This window comes from Canis lupus, chromosome 16 (genome assembly GCF_048164855.1).
Source record: "Canis lupus baileyi chromosome 16, mCanLup2.hap1, whole genome shotgun sequence".
NCBI lineage: Eukaryota > Metazoa > Chordata > Mammalia > Carnivora > Canidae > Canis > Canis lupus.
Window position 1 is genome coordinate 46,488,552 of NC_132853.1, and position 24,562 is coordinate 46,513,113.

Below are 24,562 nucleotides of genomic sequence, written 5' to 3' on the forward strand. Positions count from 1 at the left end.
ATTATTTCATGTAATCCTCACAATGATTTTGTAAGGGAGTACTTTTACTCTCTCCCTTTTACAAAGAGTGAAACTAAAGCACAAAGAGGTATCTGTTCAAGGTCAATGAGCCACAGAGGTATAAAGCCTGGATTCATACTCAGGAGACTGGGTCCAGCTAGTGAATACAAGCTAAATAAAGCTGAGTAGCTTTTAAAACATGAGGGTTAGAGTTGCCTGGATGGCTCAGTCAGTTAAGCATCTAACTCTTGATTTTGGCTCAACTCAAGCCCAAAATCTGGCTCTGCACTGAGCATGGATGGAATCTGCTTAAGATTCTCTCTCTCTCCCTTTCACTCTGCCCCTCCCCTGCATTCTCTCTTTTTCTTCCTCTCTCTCTTAAATTAATTAATTTAATTAATTAATTAAAAGATGAGGATTCATCTTTTACCAGCTCAAAATATAAAAAGAGGGATCCCTGGGTGGCGCAGCGGTTTGGCGCCTGCCTTTGGCCCAGGGCGCGATCCTGGAGACCCGGGATCGAATCCCACGTCAGGCTCCCAGTGCATGGAGCCTGCTTCTCCCTCTGCCTGTGTCTCTGCCTCTCTCTCTGTGACTATCATAAATAAATAAAAATTTTTTAAAAAAAAAATATATATATATAAAAAGAACTCAAGCAAGGAAAAGAAGATGCTTTCTAAATAAATAGTCTGATGGTTTTAATGAGAAATGCTTGCCTGGGACAGAAAACCTGACACAACTAGGGAGAAGAGTAGGGACAGGTACACAACCTGTAAGTCACTGACACTAAAACATGCTAGGATTCAACTTCTATTCCCTAAAGACTTCTAGTAATTTATTAAGATTAATTAAGAGCTCCTATCTTTTTAAATCATTTAACACTTTATATACATTTTCCTCAATGATATTTAATAGATTAATTAAATTAATATTTAATTTTTTAAAATCCCAATTAAAGGATACCAGCAGAAATTGCTATTTAAATATCTGAGCTTGCACCACAAATTATCATTTTTCTTTTCTCCTTCTTATATTTAACTAATGACCTTCTCATTGTGCATATATTCCACATTTTATACTTCCACTTCTCCCCTTCCTTTCAGAACTTGCCTTCCACTCTTCATTAAAACTGCAATTTCAAAGGTCACAATGTGACATAACTGTCCTTCTTCCTCCAAAAGCCCTTCAATCACCAAATCTAAGGGCAAATTCCATCCTTTTGTCTTCAGCGAATTGCACAAGGATCATCTTTTTTTTTTCCTCAGCTTCTGTGACTCTGCTGTTCTGGTTATCCTCTTGCTCTGGAGAGGGTTTCTCTTGTCTCCTCCACATTACTCCGACCTTCCAGCCAGCCCTGCTGGCTTCACTACAGTAAACACTTGCTTAGGTGATTTTATCCTGATTTAACCCCAGTCTCCCACGCAGGTGAGTCACATTGTCCATCTCCAGCACTCAGGTCTTTCCTAGTTTCCACCATCTCTAAGCCAGCTCCAGTTGGTCATTGCTCTAGTACAATTCAACACTCGATACAAAATAAGAGTCACTATGTATAAATAAGTCCCTTATCTTTGCCTCCTCCTTGTCCCTGACTCTAAACATCCCCTGAGTCACCACATTCTAGGCCAGCACACAGTGCCTTGTTTCAGCCTGTTACAACCCTACAGAGTTCCTCAGGAACCCAACCCTCCATTGTCAGAAAGCCTCTTCACTCCACACTTGTCATCCCCATCTCCCACCCCACTAGTCCATCTGAGATACCAATACCCATTCATTTTCCTAAAGCACAGTTGTGAAAAGGGGAGGTAACACCCCCTTCCTTTTCTTTTCCCTGTACCACCAGCCAAGTCATCTACGAGCTCCAGCTAAACACATACCCTGGTTTCTACTTCCATGTCTTTCTTCTCTGCCTCTTCACCTCTCATGGCTCAAACGCCATTTCCTCCATGAAGCCATCCTCAAAGTTCCCAGAAAACAGCAATTTTTCCTTCCTTAGGATACCCTGTAATAATTTATATTCAACACTGCCCTGCAGTTGCTTTGCAATTCACTTTCTTTCCTTCTTTCCTGGAACTGAAATACACGTTTTAAAGGATTTTCTCATCATGTTTGCCAAATAAAATAATTAAACATTGTAGTCACATTTATATTCTCTTTGTACTATACTTACACACATATATGTAAGCACACAGGTATGTATATGTCAAAATTAAGTTTTAAAGTTTAGACAAATGAATAACTGAGCCTAAATTATAGAACTTTCGAAGTCAGGCTAAGAAGAGGGAGTCAGTGAGAGAAGGCAGAGAAACTCTGCTAAAGCAATGCATAAGAAATGCCACTGATTTTACCCCATTTCTAAAATTAGCCATTGTCCAACATGTTTTCAACTATCAATCCTCTGATGTAAAAAGGGTTTGGACTGGAACTGAAATACCTGCATAGGCCATTTGCCCTCTTAAAAATATCTTATGGCAAGAATCAGTTGAGGTAAGTGGAAAGAGGAGAGCTTTACCTCCTCTGACCAAGTCCCTGTGCAATAGAACAAGAAGATCCACTCAATTACTTGAACCACCACCTCAGGGCTAAACCACCCACTTCTAGAAAAAGCAGCATACAGCCAGCAAGAGACTTAGACAATTCCACAGAAATACAAGGCGTGTATGACAAGCCATTCCACGGACAACTCACTGCCCAAACAGAGGAACTGAGAATGGATAGCCTCCCACTGTAGGAGGCACGCCCCTGAGCTATTTCTAAGAGAATCTCTAAAATTTGGACTTAGATCTTAAGAAATTTTATTTAGAAAGTCCATTTGGCTTAATTTTCTCTGAAGTACGTGCTTCAAAGAATGGCTCTGAGGTTGGACATTCTTACTAAGTGAATAAAACTGATAAAGGTGCTCACGTAGGATTTGAGTATTTCCTTAGGTATAAAAATATCCCATTTACAGTATAACTAGTTAAATTTTAGAACAATTTCCACTGTCATTTTATTTAGCTGAATACACACAAACTTTAAATTAAGGGTTGTTTAAAAAAAAAAAAAAGAATTACTTACCAATCTATTCACTCAGGTATTCAACATTCACTCCTACAGAGGGCAAATTTCTTACTTAGAATGGTACTTTTTACTACTAGCAGTTTTGCAGGTGCGAAGTATGTTTAACATTTGATACTGAAATCAGTACAATACCAAAATAACAGCACAAGAACTATTAATGAATTTGTAAGAAGAAAATGTATTAAAGTTATTTAAACAGGCATCATCTACATATTTTAAAAATAGCAATGAACTCCTTATAATGTTATTTCAGAGCTTTAATGTTGATCAACTACCTTAATCATATCAAAAGGAATAAAACATACAAAAAAGCAAGATTTATTCTGATATAGAGAATAAGTCTACAAACTTCAAGTTTTCAATAAAGTATAAAATGTAATATTACTGAAATATTATTTGTCTTTATTTACCGTACCTACATAGTAATTCAATTTGTAAGGCATAAAAGCTTGAAAACATTGCTGAGGTCAACCATCTGTACTGCCCACAATTGCACGATATATTTGTTTACTCACACTTTCCGCATCTCAACAATCACCACAGCAAATTGCAAACATGATTTCTAAAATAATCAGCACTACTTACTCGGATACCTAATTGTTACAATCATTTTTTTTAGAGAATTCTGTTAGTTGCTAGTCAGAAGATATCGTGTGTTGATAATTAAGATTCAGCCTGATTAACATCTCCAGTGTATCCTATTCTCAAAATGTTCATTGGTGATATTTCATAATGCCAATTGTTACTCATCCTGCTTATTTATAAACACAGCACAAAGAACAATGCATCTATCTCTCTTGTTACCTTATCCGTGGGGCTTAGAGGGAGAATTCTCCTGAACAGTAATTTCTAGTCTCCTCAGAACTCATTACATTCAGGGAAAAAGTGATAGTTAAATAGACACAGTGCATGCCAATACTTTTTTTCGAATTTTTAATTTTTGTTATAGAACGTATACAAACATAATTTACATGACACACAAACATAATCATAATCCTACTTTATACTGAGGTTTTGTTTGTTAAGCTTCTCTGCACTCCTTGGTATTCATTTCCTTTTTCATTTGAATCTCTCTCCCTCCTCCCTCTACATTAATATCTGCATGAGGTATTCCATACTAACAACCCAGTATATTTGCATATCTCCTGCCACGTTCACAGAATCATATACAAACACACATAAGCTAAAATGCATACACCGGTATGGGGTTTTGTAGACAGACTGCCAGTGTCCTCAGAGATCTATCTTCCTTTTCTTCCTTCAGGGCCCCACCACCACTACCAAATTTGGGCTGGGCTGTATCACAGGAGGCTGCATGTGACCTGATGACTAGGTATGGTCAAGGAGGGTATTGGGACAGAAATGCTGCAGGCAACTTGGACTATCTTTAGAAAATAAAGTATTTTTCTTTTCATGCCCTCTTTCTTTCTGAAGGATGACACATAAAAGATAAGGTACTGGTGAGCAACCGCCACCTCAGACCTGGAGACTAAAATCACACTCTGAAGATGAGAGAGCTTCCCCAAGAGCCTGGGCCCTGGATGATGTCACAGAGCAGAGCACTCCCTTACACACCCTGGACCTTTAGTTCACATTGAACTAAAACAAATTTCCTTCTTTAAGCCACTATACCTTCGACAATATAGATTTTTTTATTACGAATGTTTTACATACATATATTTTTTTCTTCATCTTGCTTTTCTCTCTGAACATCTCATAGAAATCCCTCTTAAAATACCTGCTATAGTTTGTATTCATTCCTTTAAATTGCTACCACCTATTCCTTAATGAAAACAAAATTTGTTTAACCATTTCCTTTGACACATATTCATCCCATTTTCAGTATTTTTCTAATAAAAACACCACCACAAAATAATTCTCATACATGCATCCTACACACCAGGGCTTTGGCTTCTCTGGGATGAATTCTAAAAAGACAGGCAGATGAATCAATGGTGCATATATCTCACTAAACTTTGCCTTCTGATAAAGGTAAATTCAAGTGCCTACAGGGCAGAATATAAATGCCTCTTCCTGAACAGCAACAATTATAAAAATAAAATAAAGTAAATAAAGGTAAATTCACCTTTCCCCTATAAGAGCAGTTACCTCATTATTACTCTGACTTGAATTCCCCTGAAAACTATTCTCTCAGCCCCTTTTTACACATGCTGGGTCTATATTAATCTTCTGGAAAATACAGTCATAATTTTGATAACATTTCTGTGGATCAGTAAGAACTTCTAGTGTGCTTCCCACATTAACACACCATCTATCCCAAATATTTCCCCAAAATCCATTATATCTCTACTGATCTTGTTTGTTCTATTTTTTACTGTACAAAGTCTTTTATTCCACTTGAGTTGAATACCATTATTTCTTTTATACATTCTAGGTATGGGAAGGTTTTTAGTTTAGAAAAATCTTCTGATTCCTAAAAGTTTGTTTTGTTTTGTTTGCAACATTTCTATTGTTTTGAGGCTTTTGGGGGGCACTTACAGATTGTTCAGTACATCCAGAACCTGTTTTGTTTCATTTTGTTTTTAGAGGATGAGGATCCAATTCTATTTTCTTCCAGGTAAATGAAAGATTGTAACAGCATCATTTATTAACTAAAAGTCTTTTCTCAGTGTATTGATAAAGAACCTGGGATTTAATTTTTTTCTCTTCTGGTTTTGGTGTCAAGATGTCTCATAAAATGAATTCCGAAGTATTCCTGCCTCCTCTACTATCTCAAAGAATCTGTATAATATTGGAATTCATTCTTCCATAAATGCTTCCTTATATAAATACGTAAATGGAAAGGGAAAAAGTATTTTAGTAACCTTTTTGGATAACTGTGGATAGTCTTCTTAAGTAAGCCAACACTAGCAAGTACTTGCACTGTAGAATCTGAAACTTTTCATGCTCTGTCACAGTAAGTTCTGTTGATCTACCTTGAACTTGGGATGGACTTTTTACCCAGGTGTGATCTTATGACGGCACATTACTCATTGTGAAAACATCAGTTCAATAAGTTATGTGGATTTCCAAATATTGAAAATTTCATTGTACAACACCAAAACTTCACATTGGTTAATATCACTATTAATCTCACCAGAAAAGTCTTAGAATTTGAAAGCTCTCAAGCTCACAGTGACTGACAGAGCTTCCAAAATTCTAATATTATCATTAGCTTCCAAAATTCTAATATTATCATTAGCACCTGTACTTGAGGTGGGTGGGGGAATGGGTTAGCTATGTGATAGGCATTAAGGAGGGCACATGATGTAATGAACAATGGGTGTTACATAAGACTAATGAATCACGGAACTCTACCTCTGAAACTAATAATATACTATATGCTAATTATTTGCATTACTGTTTGTAAAGGCCAAAAATGAGAGTAGACTCATCAACAAAATGGCAAGAAATTATGGCAGATTCATTTAATAGAAAGCTAGGTGGCAGATTCACCAACATATTGAGCAAACGCAAAAGAATATATAAATCTTGGTTCTATTTATATGGAGTTTAAAATCCACTAAGATAAAAATATTTTCATTTTTAAGGATGCTGGCTTTGGTGATAAAATCAATTTTAAAAACAAAAGTGGTAAATTATCAGAATCAGGATAGTAGTTATTTTTTTAAAGATTTATTTATGTATTTATTTGAGAAAGAGAACATGACTAGGGGGAGGGCAAGAGAAGGGGGAAGGGCAGATGCTTAAGCAGACTCCCCATGAAGCAGGGAGCCAGACGCAGGGCTCCACCCAGGACTCCACTTAACCCACTAGGCCACCAGGCACTGCAGTAGTTACTTCTAAGGAATATGGAAACAATTATGTCTGGGAATGGTCAGGCAGCAGGCCTCTGGGATGTTGGCAGTGATCTAATTCCTTGCCTGAATATTGTTTACAATGGCATTCCTTTGTGTAATTATTTATCATATATTGTGAGACTGTGTATCTGAATTTACATTCATACAAAATGTTTTAAAATATCAATTTTCTCATTTGCTATGTTGATAATATAAATTTGCTATCTTGGATTTATTTAAATTCTATCTTTAATTAGCAGATTCACAAAGGTAAAAATATATAATTGGCATCATATGCGAGAATGAAGCAATATCCCTTTTTATACAATAGGTTAGAATGTTAAATTTAAGTGAAGGTGAAGTTCAAAGGAAATTTTCTATTTTATTCCACAAAGAGCAATTTCTACCATCTGCTCTCTGAAAACTGATGGTTGCTCTAAAAATTGATCTCCCCTTGTGCTGTCTCATACTTCATTTCCAGTGACAACAGTTTTCCACATAACTTAAACTATGTCAGAAATCTTTCTTAAGAATACCAAAAAAAACAAAAAACAAAAAAAACAAAAACCCACTTCTTAATGATGCTCATTGTCACAGAATTCTGTGATATAATATCACAGGAAATGTGTTAGCAATTAAAAAGGCAAACACCAATAAATAAAAAATAAATTTACAAAAAAAAAAAAGGCAAACAAGTTTGGGATGCCTGGGTGGCTCAGTGGTTGAGCGTCTGCCTTCGGCTCAGGCCATGATCCTGGAGTCCCGGACGGAGTCCCACATCGGGCTCCCTGCGGGGATCCTGCTTCTCCCTCTGACTATGTCTCTGCCTCTCTGTGTGTCTGTCACGAATAAATAAATAAAATCTTAAAAATAAATTTAAAAAAGAAAAAAAACAAAGGCAAACAAGTTCAAGTGTGTTTGTGAATGATAGGCTACAGTTAAAATAAAGGATCACTGTCTCTGAACATGTTTTTCCATAATGTCCAAAATTAATTGGAAATTTAAAAGACCATCTTTAAATATTTTATAAGTTTATTTTTAACCACCAAAAAAAAAAACCTACTACAAGTCTTTAAGTGCAATAAAATAATATTGCTAATATTAGTCATTTAACATATATGGTATTTACCACACAATTATAAATTTAAAATGAAAGTTGTATTTTATAAAGTTTGATTTCTAAAAGCTAATTATTTTAGAACTCTCTAAAGTTTAAACAGAAGTAAATCCTTCATTAAGTGCTTCATGACACAAATGAACCCTGTAATCTGTATAAAATTTCATACCAATCAATTCTCTCCACACTTACTGCCTTCTTTAACTTAAGCACTACAACCTCCTAAATTTTTTATTATTAACATTAAAATTGATGGCTCTAGATTACCATCACAACAAAAGCCTGTGAAACAGATCTGAGATAAAAATAAGATTTACAAAGAGACAAAAACATGAGTGAATTTTTTCATAATCATATAATAAGAAATGTTTTTCTAGGTATGATACAAAAACCACAAGCTATAGAGAAAAGGTTGACAGATTTAGCTTTTAAGAGAAAACTTGTATACATTAAAAAAAATACCAGAAATAAGAGACATAGAAAAATGCTTGCAAGAAATATAAAAAAGCCAGAATTCTTTAATATAGAAAGTGTTAAAAAAAAAATATATATATATATATATATAAATTGCTCAGGAATCACAATGACAATATAATGAAAACATATGAAACTCTAAGAAAAGACAGCTCACGAAAATGAAATTAAAACACACAAAACAGGGGCACCTTCCACCTCCCACTCAGATAATGATCCCAGGGTCCTGGGATCCAGTCTCGCATCAGGCTCCCTATTCAGCAGGGAGTTTGCTTTTCCCTGTACCTCTGTCCCTACCTCTGCCCTTCCCCCTGCTTGTACTCTCACTGTCCCTCTCTGTCCCTCTCTCTCTCTCTCAAATAAATAAAATCTTTTTTTTTTTTTTTTTTTTTTTTATGATAGTCGCACAGAGAGAGAGAGAGGGAGGCAGAGACAGAGGCAGAGGGAGAAGCAGGCTCCATGCACCGGGAACCTGACATGGGATTCGATACCAGGTCTCCAGGACCGCGCCCTGGGCCAAAGGCAGGCACTAAACTGCTGCGCCACCCAGGGATCCCAAATCTTTAAAAAATAAAAATAAAAATAAAACAGAATATATGTTCATTATCATTTACAATAAATGAAAATATCAAAACAAGATATTATTTTTCATGTCACAGATAATCAAAACTGTTTAGAATTGAGTGTTGATGATGAAATGAGAAAACAGACATTCTGGTATACATAATTCCCACATCAGAATATTCACCTATTTAAAGTATACAATTCAATGGTTTTTACTGTACCAGAGAATTAAACAAAAATCCTCACAATCTAATTTCAGCACTCCACAAAACAACTCTCATATCCCTTTGCCCTCATCCCCCCATTCTACCCACACCTGCAGCCCTAGGCACGCAGAACTTTATTTCAAGGGCAATCTGCTGATGATTAAAAAAAAAAAAAAATTTAAGTGAGCAACCCCGTCAACAAGCAATTCCATGTCACAGAATGTATCATATAAGAATAAGCCTGGGTGGCTCAGTCAGTTAAGCCTCTAACTTTTGATTTTGGCTCAGGTCATGATCTCAGGGTCCTGGGATTGAGCCCCATGACAGACTCTGAGCTTGTCAGAGTCTGCTTAAGGATTCTCTCCTTTCTCTGGAGAGGATTCTGTCCCTTTCCTCTGCCCCTCCCAAAAAAAGAAGCATAAAATACACAAAGATTTAATATTTATACAGGGATGTTCCTGAAACACTATTACAGCAAAATGCATAACTTATATTCCTCAAAAGGAAACTGGATTAATTAAATCTAATATAGCAGTAAAATAAAATACAATGTAACTACTTAAAAGAATGAAGACCATTTCTAACATAGAAATATTATCAGAATGTATATTTAAGTCAAAAAAGCAAACTGAAGCAGTATATAGAGTATGGTCTATAATCTCATTTGTATAAAAAAAAGAGATATTAATAAAAAATTTTAAAGAGAATACACACTTTTCAGCGATGATTACCTCTAAAGAATGAAGATTAGGTGTTGAGAAAATGAAGATTAAATATTTAATAATTCACATTTCATTTAAAATTAACCCACTTAAATAATGCTCTTTATTATTTTTAGAACACCACTCAGCATTTTTCGATGAGAACATGCACAAGACACATAAGGGTTTTCTTACACAGACATGCAAGGCCCTACGAATTTCAAAACAGAAAAGCATTTATCATCATGCCCACAAGTAAATGTTTAATAAAAGTGACTTAAGCAAGTAGATATAGAACTATCCTAGAGGATAACTATGCATATCACAACATAACTATGTATTTAAATTTAGAGAAAAAATCCAAGTTAGTAAAATATCTCTAGGAAACAGACAAAAATAACAAAACAATATGATTGCTATTTTTCATTTCAAATATGAAAATGCTAAAAAATTTTTGTCCTGCAAATATGTGGTCTATAATTAGTATTTTTGTATTTACAAAGGCAATATAGGGACGCCTGGGTGGCTCAGCAGTTGGGCGCCTGCCTTTGGCCCAGTGAGTGATCCTGGTGTCCCTGGATCAAGTCCCGCATGGGGCTCCCTGCATAGAGCCTGCTTTTCTCTCTGCCTGTGTCTCTGCCTCTCTCTCTCTGTGTCTCTCATGAATAAATAAAATCTTTTTTTTAAAAAAAAGGGAATATAAACTGCTACTTCCTCTGCCTTCAAGTGGCTCTTGTCTTTTTATTTTCCTTTTCATTTTTGTACACAATAAATTCCTTACTTGTGTCTTACAGTAAAATACAATTTTCAATAAGCTTCCAGTGTTAATTTTTATTCTTAAGTTAAATTATTAATGATACTAAACTTCTAGAAATCCACCAATTCAATTTTATCATGTAAGATATAATTCATTACCCCAAGGAAATATTTAGGGATGCATATAGAGACATTAAAGATATTCTTCCCAGTATTATTTATATTAGTAAAAGTATTTTTAAAAATCTCAATTCCCAACAATAGGGATAAGTTAAATTAACTGAGAATACTTCCATAATTTGAAATATAATACAGCCATTAAAAATAGTGGCTTAAGAACAATATTTAATAGAATAAAAATTACTCAAAATATACAAACCAATATATATCATCTCAATTTTTTTAAGGAAAAATTTGTGTTTATAGGATACATAAAGAAAAAAACAAAGACAATACAATATTTTGCCAGCATTTTCATTTCTAGGTTCTGGTTTTATGGGTGATTTTATTTTCTCCTTTATATATCTCTTTATCTTCCAAAATGTCTTCAATAAAAATCTACCAATTATAATTATAAATACTAGTTTAAAAGAAAGATGAAACAGATAATTCTCACCCTGGGGCAACTCACCATATACTTTTTAAATATTTTAGTAAGGAGAAAAAAATATGATAAAAAGTTTTCATCCAAAAGGCCAAAACTATGTAATTGCACAAAGGATTACTTTAGCCAAAATATATGCACTGGATATATTTTAAGATATGAAGTAAGTTGATGTTTACATGCAAACTTCTCAATGATGCCAAAAATATTTTTGCAGTATGCCAAAAAGAAAAACAAAAACATAAGGGTGTGGAAAAAAATAAAGCCACACACATTTAAAAATGAATGTCTGATGTAATACACAACAGCTTTAAATGCTTTTCTTCTCATTCAACACACACTGGTATGCTTATGCCTGATCTAAGGTGTCATCATAAAGAATAAAGATATTATTCATCAAAGACCCCAAAAGATTAAAAAGGCCAGTACTTCCCTTCAATTATTTTAATTATTCTATAGTAAGCAGCCTCAAGAGTAGGAATTAGTACAAAATAAAAGTAAAAAGAAAAGTGGTTAGGGATGACTTGGAATGACTTGTAAAAACAATTAATGACAATTTGGAAAAGAAAGAAATGCAAAATAAGAGCTCAAAAGAAGATACATCTGCATATGAGAAGTATTACCCTCAAAGGCTTTTTAAAATGTAGTTGCTTTTTATTCCAACAGCATTTTTAAACACTAAGATTCCACCAGGAAACAAAACTCTACATGCCTCCATGCCTCACACTGGAGGCATGAAATGACAAATCTACTAAGATCAGCAGCAATAATTCCACCAGCCTGAAATTTAAAAGAAAAAATTGCCTTTCCTCCTCCATTATCAACAAAAATTAAATTAGATGCTTATGCTATTGTTTGGAATATCTAAGGAAAAAAAATCAATGTCTTTTATGATATTTTATAAATAAGGTGGTGAGAAAACCCTTTCATGTTGAAAATCACCAAACTTAGAAGCATCTTTATTAAAATGAAAGAAAAAATAATGAAAGACACAATTATTTAATTAAATTTATTAGAAACATTAAAACTAAGTCCAATAACATTTTCATATTTGCATAAACTACAATTTACAAGTTTCATACATATTCATTCTCATTAATTTTGGTAATGACCCTGTGACATCAACAATTATCTCCTTTTTAAACAAAAACTAAACTAATATTCTTAATTTCCCAGGGTAATATGACTGGAGAATGATAAAGACAAGTTAAGGACATAGTTTTTCAGATTCCTAATCTAACTGTCTTCTACCACCACACAGATAATCCAAGTGTTTCACTGGTATCATAAGTAGACATAAAAATAATGATGATTTTCAAATTTTCTAGAATAGAAATTTTATTTTATTTTTATTTATTTATTTATGATATTTTATTTTATTTATTTATTTATTTATTTATTTATTTATTTATTTATTTATGATATGATATGATAGACACAGAGAGAGAGAGAGAGAGGCAGAGACACAGGCAGAGGGAGAAGCAGGCTCCATGCACCAAGAGCCCAACGTGGGATTCGATCTCGGGCCTCCAGGATCGCGCCCTGGGCCAAAGGCAGGCGCTAAACCGCTGCGCCACCCAGGGATCCCCAGAAATTTTAAAAAGAAAATAATAAAGCAAATTCACTTTCATTTAATATCTACTATATGTGAAGCATACAGTTATTTGCAGACTACAGAATTTTCATACTCATCCTGTTAAAGCGAGTATCTCCCAAATTAGACAAAGAAGGCAAGTATCTGCGCATTTTCACACAGCAAACAAGTAGGATTTAAATCCAGGTATTTCTGACTCCACAGTCTATGCTTTTAACCAATAAACAATACTGCCTCTTGGATAATTCTATTTTCAAATGACCAAAGAAAGATAGTATATTATGTTACATACTAGCCATAGCATAACTTAATTTAGCAGATCAATTTAAATAGTACAAACAGGGACACCTGGGTGGCTCAGTTGCTGAGAGTCTGCCTTTGGCTCAGATCATGATCCCAGGGTCCTGGAATCAAGTCCCACATCAAGCTTCCGGCAGGGAGCCTGCTTCTCCCTCTGCCTATGTCTCTGCCTCTCTCTCTGTGTCTCTCATGAATAAATAAATAAATAAAACATTTTTTTAAAAATAAATAATAAATAAAAATAAATAGTACCAACAGTAAGAATAGTGAAACTAGAAAAATACATTAAAATAAGTTGAGATAATGGCAGGATGGAGGGGTTCACTGACGTCAAAGACACTGATTCTGAAAACTGCCACCTCCCAGGTCCTGACAAGCAGGAATGGATACTCAGAAGAGAGCCCCTCAGCACACTCTCACAAAGTGGGGAATGTGCTTGAAAAAAAAGAAAAATCTTGCCTACCCTTGCATCATTATTTTACATCTGTACCAAAGACAACCTCTTCCTACCATGCATCATTATTCAAAGACCTGAAAACTCCTATTATATAAAATACAAAAACCAGGGGATCCCTGGGTGGCGCAGCGGTTTAGCGCCTGCCTTTGGCCCAGGGTGCGATCCTGGAGACCAGGGATCGAATCCCACGTCAGGCTCCCAGTACATGGAGCCTGCTTCTCCCTCTGCCTATGTCTCTGCCTCTCTCTCTCTCTCTCTCTGTGTGACTATCATAAATTAAAAAAAAAAACAAAAACAAAAACTATGTTCATTATCTGATACATCAGAAATATCTCAATCCTACCTCTTTTTCATGCATTCGAGAGAGTAGATGATCATCATGGAAACTGCTGGATTTTCTCAGGCTGAATTTGGGAGTCACCTGTTGAATAAAGTAAGAGTTATTCAATACTTTTTTGGCCTGGCTTATCCTTAACCCAAAACGAAACTCAATTCCCTGAAGTTCTCATCATAATAATACAAGCATTGGAGAAAAAAGTGATTTATTCATCCACAAGTGATAGGATTAATAAGACTATTAAACTTCATAATGTGGACTAGTGTTCTTTTCTGTAATGACTTAATGATTACTTTATTGAAAAGTATCTGTCCAGGGCAGCCCTGGTGGCGCAGCGGTTTAGCGCCGCCTGCAGCCCAGGGCGTGATCCTGGAGACCCTGGATCGAGTCCCACATCAGGCTCTCTGCATAGAGCCTGCTTCTCCCTCTGCCTGTGTCTCTGCCTCTCTCTCTCTCTCTGCATCTCTATGAATAAATAAATAAATAATCTTTTTAAAAAAATTTTTTAAAGAAAAAGAAAAGTATCTGTCCATAAGAGGGCACTAGGTGGCTCAGGCAATTGAGCACTCTATTTAATTTCAGCTCAGGTCATCATCTCAGGATTGAGATGAGCCCCACATCAGACTCCACATTTGTGGAGTCTGCATGGGATTCTTTCTCCCTCTTCCTCTACCCCTCTCCCAGCTTGTGCATGTGCTCTCTTTTCCCTCTTCAATGAATAAATAAAATCTTTTTTAAAAAAAAAATCTGTCCATAGGAAAAGTCCAATGAAATTCTCACCTACCAAAGAAACTGGGATTGGTTTCTGTCTCAGGTATCGAGGATTTTCTATCTGAAAATTCAAGATAGAAATTAATAATTTATTAATTATTAATACTATTTTTGAGTTTTAATTATTTGATAAAATACAGAATTAAGTTGGTATATGAAAACATTTTCTATATGTCTTAATACTTAGTGTTTTAGGATGGGTATTGCATAATATATTTTTAGTAGTCCACTAACAAAATATAAAACATAAACTCTTTGCAGACAGAAATGCACCATCGTGATCCTCTCACAGCCTAACTGCTCAGCTTCATTTCCACTACTCCTCCCAACAAGTTTTAGATTCCCAGAACCTTGGTGACTTACACTGCTGAAATACAGTAGTCTTCTTGTGCCCCTCTACCCCTAGGCACAACTCTATGCCCCTCTAACCTCAATAAGCATGCACCTATTCATCTTTCAAGTCTCATTTTAATTATTACACAGCCAGGCAGGTTCAGTGCATGAATCCTTATATTTGCCTCCAGAAAAGGTAGAGAATTACCTCTCTACTAGAGTAGAGAATTGCTTTGGGACTACTCCTATATCTACCTTCCAGGCTCATCTACCCCCTCAGTATACCCTGTACTCTAAGAACACCAAACGTCTTGTTTTACCTTTAAAAGCACTACATTCTTTCCCAAATCTGAATCTTTGCAACCTATGAAATCATTCTCCCAACTTCTTATTGTTCACTTATTCAAGACTCTTCCCCAGGAAATTTAATTAAGTTTCTACTACTTCAATTGTACCCTTTTATAATCAAACATCTGTCTTCTATAAAAGAGTAAAAACTCTGAAAACAGATTATGACTGTCACAACCCATCTATCCCAAGCATCTACCACAGGGCCTGGCAGGTAGGGGCCCAACAAATATTCATTAAGAAGAAAGGAAGGAAGGAAGGAAGGAAAAGAGAGAGGGAGGGAGGGAGGGAGGGAGGGAGGAAGGAAGGGGCAAAATGTACCTGATCCCACCCTCTTATCAAGCTTCTAAACTATCCTAACGTGTCTCTCATAGCACATTCTAAGTGTTTATCAGTATGTCTCCACATCTGCCTTTGTGCACAATAAATGCAAAGATAATGACTTCTCAATTTTGTATTCCTAGAAATACCATAATATCTAACTCATAGTAGGCTTTTGAGGAAATATTTAGTGAATGAATATACTATATGATAAATTAGAAACATTCATTATTATTTCAACTATTTCATTCATAAATGAAGTGATAAGTAAAAATCATTATCATGAAATTCTAATCTGACATCTTAAACTTATAATTTATGACATAGATAATCTCAAAATGTACAATAACATAAACATAACGTGTACACACGTGTGTCCTAGAACTATATGTCCTGAAACCATTGACTGAATAGCACCTTGATTTTATGCGTGACACTAACCATGACTTCAAACTAGGATAATTGTTTTTACCCTGAAGTATACCATTGGCACCAACTGACAAACTTTGTTAAACATATATTATCAGGATCTACTCCTCCAAAATCTCACTATGTTTTCAGAAAGCTCCTCAAACAATTTATTATAGTTAATAATCATAGAAGATAATCCATGCTCAAGTTGATAATAAAGATAAGGATGAATAAAGGGCCAACTACTAAAAGAATACAGAGGCAACAAAATTAAAAATAGAACTGATTATTCATTTTAAAAAAACATAAAAGCCTCTCTAGCAACAGATAGAATCTGAATAGTTAACTATATTTTAACACTTAGATAAGGAGTAATTTACAAAATAATTTTCTTTTGCCTGAAGGCTGATTCCTATAAAGTAATGACAACTGTCTGAATTGATATTTCTCTCCCCATCCTCAAAAACCCGTAAAGATCACCAAAGACAGCACATAAAAACACCCATCACCTATGCCTACATCATAATAAGGAGAAATTACTAAAACCTTTGACTTACATTTAAGTGGCCAAAGAAAGATCACGGATCAGCAGAATAAGATCCTAAGCTAAACCAGAGTGACGGAATGGAACAAAAAGGAAGTGCCTCAGGGTCCCAGTGGTATTGGAATATAAGTGTCATCAAATATTGACTTGTAGAAGGAGAGTGGTCTACCTTACGTGAGTGAGTCGTACAAAATACCTGATGGATCAGAGAGCTGGAGACAGGAGAATCAAAAGAAGGGTGTGAAAAACTATAAAGAACCAGAGAAGGTTCTTACGAGGGAACCACTTCTGCAGGAGAGACAGGCCCCTTGGAAGGAAGTTTCTCCATGGTGAAGGGAAAGAAAGGAAGAGCTATAGATAAAGGACCCTACGGGGTGCCTGGGTGGCTCAGCAGTTTAACGCCTGCCTTCAGCCCAGGGCGTGGTCCTGGAGTCCAGGGATCAGTCCCACGTCGGGTTCCCTGCATGGAGCCTGCTTCTCCCCTCTGCCTATGCCTCTGCCTCTCTCTGTGTCTCTCTGTATCTCTCATGAATAAATAAATAAAATCTTTTTAAAAATAAGTAAATAAAATAAAAGCAGAACCCAAACCTTTCAGAAGACAACTTAAAAGAATGACTTAAGGCACCGGGTGGCTCAGTTGGTTAAGCATCCATCTCTTGATTTCAGCTCAGGTCATGGTCTCAGGGTTGTGAGATTGAGCCCCTCATGGAGCACCTGCTGGGTGTGGAGTCTGCTTAAAATTCTCTCTTTCTCTCTCCTCTGCCCCTCCTCACCCCATCCCCCACTCCCCTTCACTTGCTAAGAAAAAAAAAAAAAAAGAATGACTTATGGCCAAAACAGAAAAGATTTCTTACGCAAGAGACAAAAAAAATCCAAAAAGCATAAACAAAAAATTAATAAATTTGACTAGGCAAGAACTTACTCCAAAAAATATATCATAAATAAAATGAAAAGATAACCATAAACTGGAGATGTTTGAACAAATTATCAGTCTCAAAATACGTAAAAAAGGTCTTTAAAATTTAATGAAAGAATACAGGTTTTTTAATGGGAAAAATATGAGACACAATTTACTGATGAAGAAATTTGTATGACTATTACACATATGAATATATGTGCAATCTTTTCCAATGAAAATGTAAAGTAATACCACAGTGAAATAGCATTTTATAGCCACCTGATTGGTACACATTAAAAATCTGAAAATAAAAGTGTTTCAGATGGTGTACCACTAGTGGGTGTATGCATTTGTACATTTACTTTGGAAAACATTTATTAAGTGGAGATAATAATAAAACCCACTTAAATATCACCCAGAGGAAGAGGCACATTTAGTAAATAACACTGTACTATATATACACAGCTTTTTGAAAAATAGAGGCAGCAAATTTCCAGGAGGCAGCAAAGTGCACTCAATAAATATTTATTGTCTGAAGGTATATATATGAAAAGTAAGTAACCATTCTCTATTTTTGGAATGGATAAAAACAGCCTAGAAAGTAAGTTCTTCAAAGACACACCCATATCTGCAAATATATAAAACCCTAATTCATGAAGCAGAATTAAATAGAAGGGGAAAAATAAAGGCGGGGGAAACGGAATTCTCAAAGATGCTCAAGCTCTAATTAAGCTTAAAATTTAAAACCAAAGCCAAGAAAACCATCTGTGACTTATTTTGACACAGCTCTACATTTACAAGCGGAGTACAAAATATTGGTTTAGCTAATTACAATGTAGCCTTTCAACTATGGAGAAGTGACTCCTGTTTCATCCTCTGCATCTTTAAAAGCCATTTAAATACAGAAGTTAAAGACTCATTCTGTTATCATAAATTTCCTTTCTCAAGCTGACCAAAAAAAAAAGAAAAGAAAAAGTCTATTATATTATAATATTTAAAAACAATAATGAACACTGTAAACATTTATGAATCTGTTGTTGTTCATTTACAATACATTGAGTTTGTCTCATTACCACTTTCAATATGTAATGAGAATTATCCATAGTAAAGCATGTTCTTGCGTCTATTTGGGGGAAATAAGCAATCTATTTTCTGATTTTATAACAGCAGCCAGATGTGCTTTGAAGTTAAATGTTCCCACTTTGTAACCTACCAGTAATGGACTTGAAGCAATCTGTAAACAGTCTTAACATTTTTTTCATGTTCTTTTAGAAAATTTCTTGTTCTCTCATAATACCTCAGGAAAGAAGACCACAATAAAGAATGTCCAAAATAGAAGATAGAAAAGATGTATGTGAAACACTAAAGTCTAACAAAATATTATACAGAAAACAAAGCCAAAAAAATTAAGTTCCAATAGCAGGAATGAATCACATGACCAAACACTTCTTATTTAGAGAGCAAATAGAATCACAGTAATAAAATATGTAATAGTTTAAACTAGACACAAATACAGATATCTGAATTCTTTCTAATGAAAACTGCTTTTAATATTCTATTTTGGTTAGTGTTTTAGCCAATTTGTTTGATTACAAAGGGCTCTGCCAGTTTCTTTGGATTATTCAGGATTTTGGTCAAACTGATCAAATACCCCTATAGACTAATGTTGACCAATTAAAGATATTCTATGATTCTAGAAAAATAGATATTTTATCTGATATTTTAGCCGCCTTAAAGGAAAGGACATTACCAAGCAATATATTACTAGCACCACAACTAAAATAAATGTTTTTAGGTCATGGCATCAGTCAGAACTGCCAAAATTCTCTCAATAGCATAAAATAAATTCAGTCCTCAATGTCAAATCAATTACGCTCCAAAATAGTGTTTTTTAAGTCAACATTTTAAAACTTGAAAAACGTTTTTCCTCAGAAATAATACTACAAATGGAGGCTGATTCGTTGGTTTACTCACATTTCAACATTTAGTGAGCACAAATTAAATACAGACATAAAGGCACAGTCTATTGGCATGAGGAAAAGCAAATAAGCCAAAGGAACAGAATGGAAACAGAAAGACATGTACTGTCACCTGATCTATGAGACAAATAACACTGTAGTACAGCAGGATGAGTCTTTACAATATGTGAGAGTGTCACCTGGATAGACATAAGGAACAAAAATAAATCTTAACACCCTATCTTATACCATATACCCAGATCACCTCCAGATGGGATGTAATCTAAATAGAAAAAGTAAAACCATAGGGCTGCTAGGAGAAAACAGAGAAGAACATCTTCAGGACCTTAAGGTAGTCAAAGATCTTAAATGGAGCACAAAACAGCATTAATCACATAATGAAAAAATGAGAAAATGAACTGCATTAAAATTTAATTTTTCTGTTCATCAAAGACACCAGTAAGAGATTAAAGGAAAGCAACAAAGTAGGAGAAACTATTTATACTTAGTCCAAAAGGACTCTTACCCAGAATAGATACAAAGCTCTGACATACCAGTATGAAAAAGGCAAACAACCCAACAGAAAAACTGGTAAAGCCACAAGTAGGCACTTGACTCCCAGAGACCATCTAAACTGTCACGAACATAGGAAAAGTCACCTAACTGTGTTAGTCACCAGGAAAATACATATTAAAACCACATAACGCAATGTTACTAACCACTCTTAAGAAAGGCTAAATTTTTTTAAGTAAAAAAAAAAAAAAAATTAACTGACCATACCAAGGATTGAAGAGAAAGTAGACTCTCAGAAGCCGGCACTTTGCTGCTGCTGATGAAAACGAGCACAGTCACTTCAGAAAATCATTAGGCAGTATCTGTATTAATTAGCTTTCTGCTACACCACAAATTACCCCAAACCTTCACAGCTTCAAACTACAACCATTTTATTTAGCTCGCAATTCTGAGGGTCAACAAGTTGGGCAGCTCATCTACTGGAATCGCTCATCTCAACCTACTCTTTGGTCTTACTCATATTCTTTTGTCTGCTACACCAGCCTGACAGCTGTCCTTGGTGTCTGATTAAGACAGTTCCCAACAGCCACAGTGAAGAAGGCCCCAGGGAGCAGAACAGCCAGGCTTCCCACAAGGACAGTAAAGGCATATCCCCACTTGCTAACAGCTCACAGGTAACCCCTAGCCCTCGGCAGAAAGGTTCACTCCTCCCTAATGGCCCCTGACCTCCAGCTGGGTCTGCCTAACTCTAGGGCGCTGTCCACCCGCTGGAGCTACCTGCGGGATCTAAGGGGCACTCACTTCTGCTAACCTCACCCAGCTCCCACTGCCTATTCCTGAGAGCAATCCCTGTGCTAATTCCATACTCCTCCTGGATCCTGCTCTGGGGCAAAGTAGCAAAGAGAGTCCTCACTATTCCTCTGCTCCTGGTGAGAGTGAGATTTTACAGTCAGTGCATAGGCCAATGGCGGCAGTGGGCAGGTGACTAATAACTAGAATGGAAGGCCCAGGAAAGTCCTCCTCCCAGCTCTCTACCAGGGCCTCAGAAAAATAAAACGGAAAAAAAAAAAAATTTACATAAAGACAGTCAAGCATGGAATATATCAATTATATGGCACAGTAAGAAAGTTTCCCCAAAACTAAAGGTTAAATGTTTAAAGAGTAAGAAAAAAATACAGGAGGAAAATTTAATTGCTAGGTTTAATAAATAAATCTCTCTATTTGAATTATGTATTCCTTAAAAAAAAAAATACTAACACTCCCGGGAGAAAGAAAGAATATATTTGCAGGAAAAAAATGTATTTTTAACAAAAGCTAGAAAATTCAAATTCTAGAACATCTAATGCACCTGAACGAAGGCGTATGAAAGTCATGCCAGCAATATAAAAAATGCACCCCTGGCATAGAGCACTAAAATTAACTACTATTAACCATCATTCACAGGAAGAAAGAAAAAAAATCCATCACACGTTCTCGTACAAAACTAAAATCAAAGTAAAATCTAAGCTTTTTAATACACTGGATTCTTAAATTATTCTACTGTGATCAAAAGATATAGTTCAGCCTGATTAATGTATATATGTTATAAATATATAAAAATGCAAGACTTTCATATTTTACAATGTTAGTGCATCCTTTGAACAATGAAAGTGTGAAACAAACCCAGGCAGACCTAGTTTTCAGGCATTACCTCAAAATATTTTAGATGTTTTATTTTAATTTTATTATATGAATTCAATCCACTGAACAGTTAAATAATCAGGCAAAGTACTCTCTGTGCTAAGAAATGTACATCAGAAGTTTCAAATGGCTAAGGGCAAAGGCAAGTTTAAAAGGATAGCCCAGGATTTCACTTTTCACTTTAATATTGCTTTCTGGCAAATAACAAAAATATTTCTTTCTGGGGGATTTCCTGTGCTCTTCTCCCACACTCGTAACTTAGGCCTGCCCTCCAGTGGCAGCTTCTGCTCCACCTTCAAACATAACAGTGTGTTTCTTTTGACTTATTATTCCCCTCTTGTTATTAATTCTCTCTCTTCTCTTTAGCTAACATGCTCCCAAAATGGCTAGAAGATTCACATTGCTTTAAATTCTTATCCATGCCCTACCTTCTACTCATGTCCCTTGCAGGAGCCAGCTGTCCTTACTCTGTCCCCTGAAGACTGGCTGTCCAGCCTCTGGGTGCAGCCACCACCCGGCACCGTGTGGCTATGAAATAGGATTCCAGCCCTCGAGTCTCATGAAGCTGACAGAGAACCAATGTTCCCATTTCCTAGAAGTAAACCTTTAGGTGCCCTTCTGGTCAGCTCACCAATCAGTCGCTAGCATCTTTTACCCTCTTTGAAATGTCTTTTTTTCAATACTTGCCATCTTCACAGAAATCATACTAATGTGGTATTCATCACAAACACCAAAAAGATGATTGGTTCCCTTTCTCCAATTTCTATTCACACTCAACACAACCTTCAAAATGCCACCAAGTCAATTTTCCTAAAGCACTGCTTTCATTAAAGACCATTATTAGGAGGAAAGGTTTTACGTTTTTAAAAACAACAATCCCTAATGTGCAGTGAAGAAGTAAGAAATAGATAATCTTATATACTGCTAGTTGGAGAATAAACTGGTATATACCATCTGGAGGCAGGTGCCTAGAAGGGATGTAACCTGAGAAAGCAACCAAAAATGTATACAAAGAATCTGTAGGAAATTTTACGGCAGTATTACTTATATGTTACTTATATTAGCCGCAAACTGAGAGCAACCAAAATGTCCAAAAACAACAGAATGCTTAAATAAGTTATGTAATACCCATCCAAAAGAAAAATTAGTGCTATTGTTAATATTCATATTTATAGAACTATTATAAACCTATAGCAAATTTAAAACAGCACAAAATAATATTTATAACCCCAATTTTGTTTAAAGTTTAATTGTGTAAATACAGGGGAAAAAAGAAAGGGAGGATATATAGAACGCAAGGTTAAGCCATCTCTCAGTGTTAGGATTTTCAAACATACTTTATTCCTCTGATTTTCTATACTTTTCAATTTTCAAATTACAAATTATTTAATTAATAACAAAATGTGATAAAAATTGCTCTAAACCCCTTTTCATTTCCTCAGAGCATTTAAACAGCATCATGTAGAGTGGACCGTGGAAGGAAAAAATAAACCTCTATGGCTCACTATTGCCTAAAATGTAAAAGCTAAATCACTCCATCTAGCAATCAAAGCTCCAATACAATCCAGCCTGATTAACACTGCCCACTAATCCCCTACATTAATCCCAAAGATCCCGTCATGTCAAGTGACTTACACCACATGTTCCTTCATACCTCTCTCTTCCCAGCTCTGTACCTCCACAGCTATCCAGATACATCCATGCCCCTCTCGGCCTCTGTATCTCTAAACTGCTGCCCATGATGGCAGCTCATCCAGGAAATCTCCCATTTTTTTTTTTTTACCCAAATGACCTTGCTTCTCCAAGTCCTCCCTCCCTGTTCCACCACTTTAGTATTGTACTTTCTAATTCATTTTAATATTTCACCATATACTATCTTAAATTATTATTTAATGACTTATGTGTATATCTTCTATTTTACCAATGAGAAAATCAGCTTGTTGAGGGCAGGGGCTGTTTTATGCTTCTTTGGAATGTTCTTTCTCTTTCCTGTACTCAAAGTCCTTCTCCCACAGTACCACCGCAGTACTGAATGGCTGACATCCAATAATATTCACTAAATAGAATTAGTTGAGATGTTTTACAAATATAATACGATTCTCCTACATTAATATACATACATAAAACAAGTACTTTTTTTTACCCCAAGATTCCAACTATTAAGGCGAGCTTCAATGTCGCTGTCATCCAAAGAAACAGCAGATTTTTTGGAATGAGCTTCCTGAAAGACAAAAGACAAAAGACAAGAAGGGGGAGAAGGAAGGAAGAAATAAAAGCAAAAACGAACGAGGGAGAGAGGGAGTGAGGGGAAAAGAAAGAAAACAGAAAAGACAGAAAACAGGACAAAATATATGTCATTCAAAGTAATGAAAAATTTTGTGTGCTTTTCTGGTGGTGGTGCATCACCCTCAGAGGAAAGGTTTATGTCAGCTGAGCTAGAGTTCTCAATTCTAAGTAATGACTGTTTATTATAGCTGCTGAGGGCTATGAGGTGCCTTCCAATATATTCGCATAGTAACTAGATTCAAAAAAAAAAAAAACACATCAAAAGAACTTTTTAAAAATTAATCCAGATTCTTCTCTTTAAGTTCTTTTACAAAAAGTTTTAATTGTGGTATACCACAGTAGCTTTAAAGGGGGGTGGGGAAACACTTGAAAAGATGAATTATTTATAATCCTTAAAATTAGTTAACAGGGAAGTTTGTGTTGATGTCCAAGAAGCTCTTTGTTCTGAAATTAATTCTCATTCATACACTGAATATAAAGAGAAATAAGCTTTGGATTCACATCATGAGAACACAATAATGGTGAAATTTTA

General features: G+C 35.5%; 1 protein-coding gene across 10 annotated transcripts in view; it reads right to left on the reverse strand.

Moving 5' to 3' along the window:
* The window catches only part of CEP112 (centrosomal protein 112), a 400,571-nt gene that overhangs the window by 333,679 nt on the left and 42,330 nt on the right, over positions 1-24,562 (reverse strand). For 9 of the 10 annotated variants that reach the window (XR_012009149.1, XR_012009150.1, XM_072781071.1 and 6 more), the window contains exons 6-8: positions 23,888-23,965; positions 14,752-14,799; positions 13,974-14,051 (exon numbers count right to left, since the gene is read on the reverse strand). Coding sequence is in view for 8 of the 10 variants with exons in the window: in XM_072781071.1 (XP_072637172.1) it covers positions 13,974-14,051; positions 14,752-14,799; positions 23,888-23,965 (204 nt within the window). In the remaining 2 variants the exon portion in view is untranslated. The remainder of the gene's footprint in view (positions 1-13,973; positions 14,052-14,751; positions 14,800-23,887; positions 23,966-24,562) is intronic. The other variant, XM_072781073.1, reaches the window with a different exon arrangement.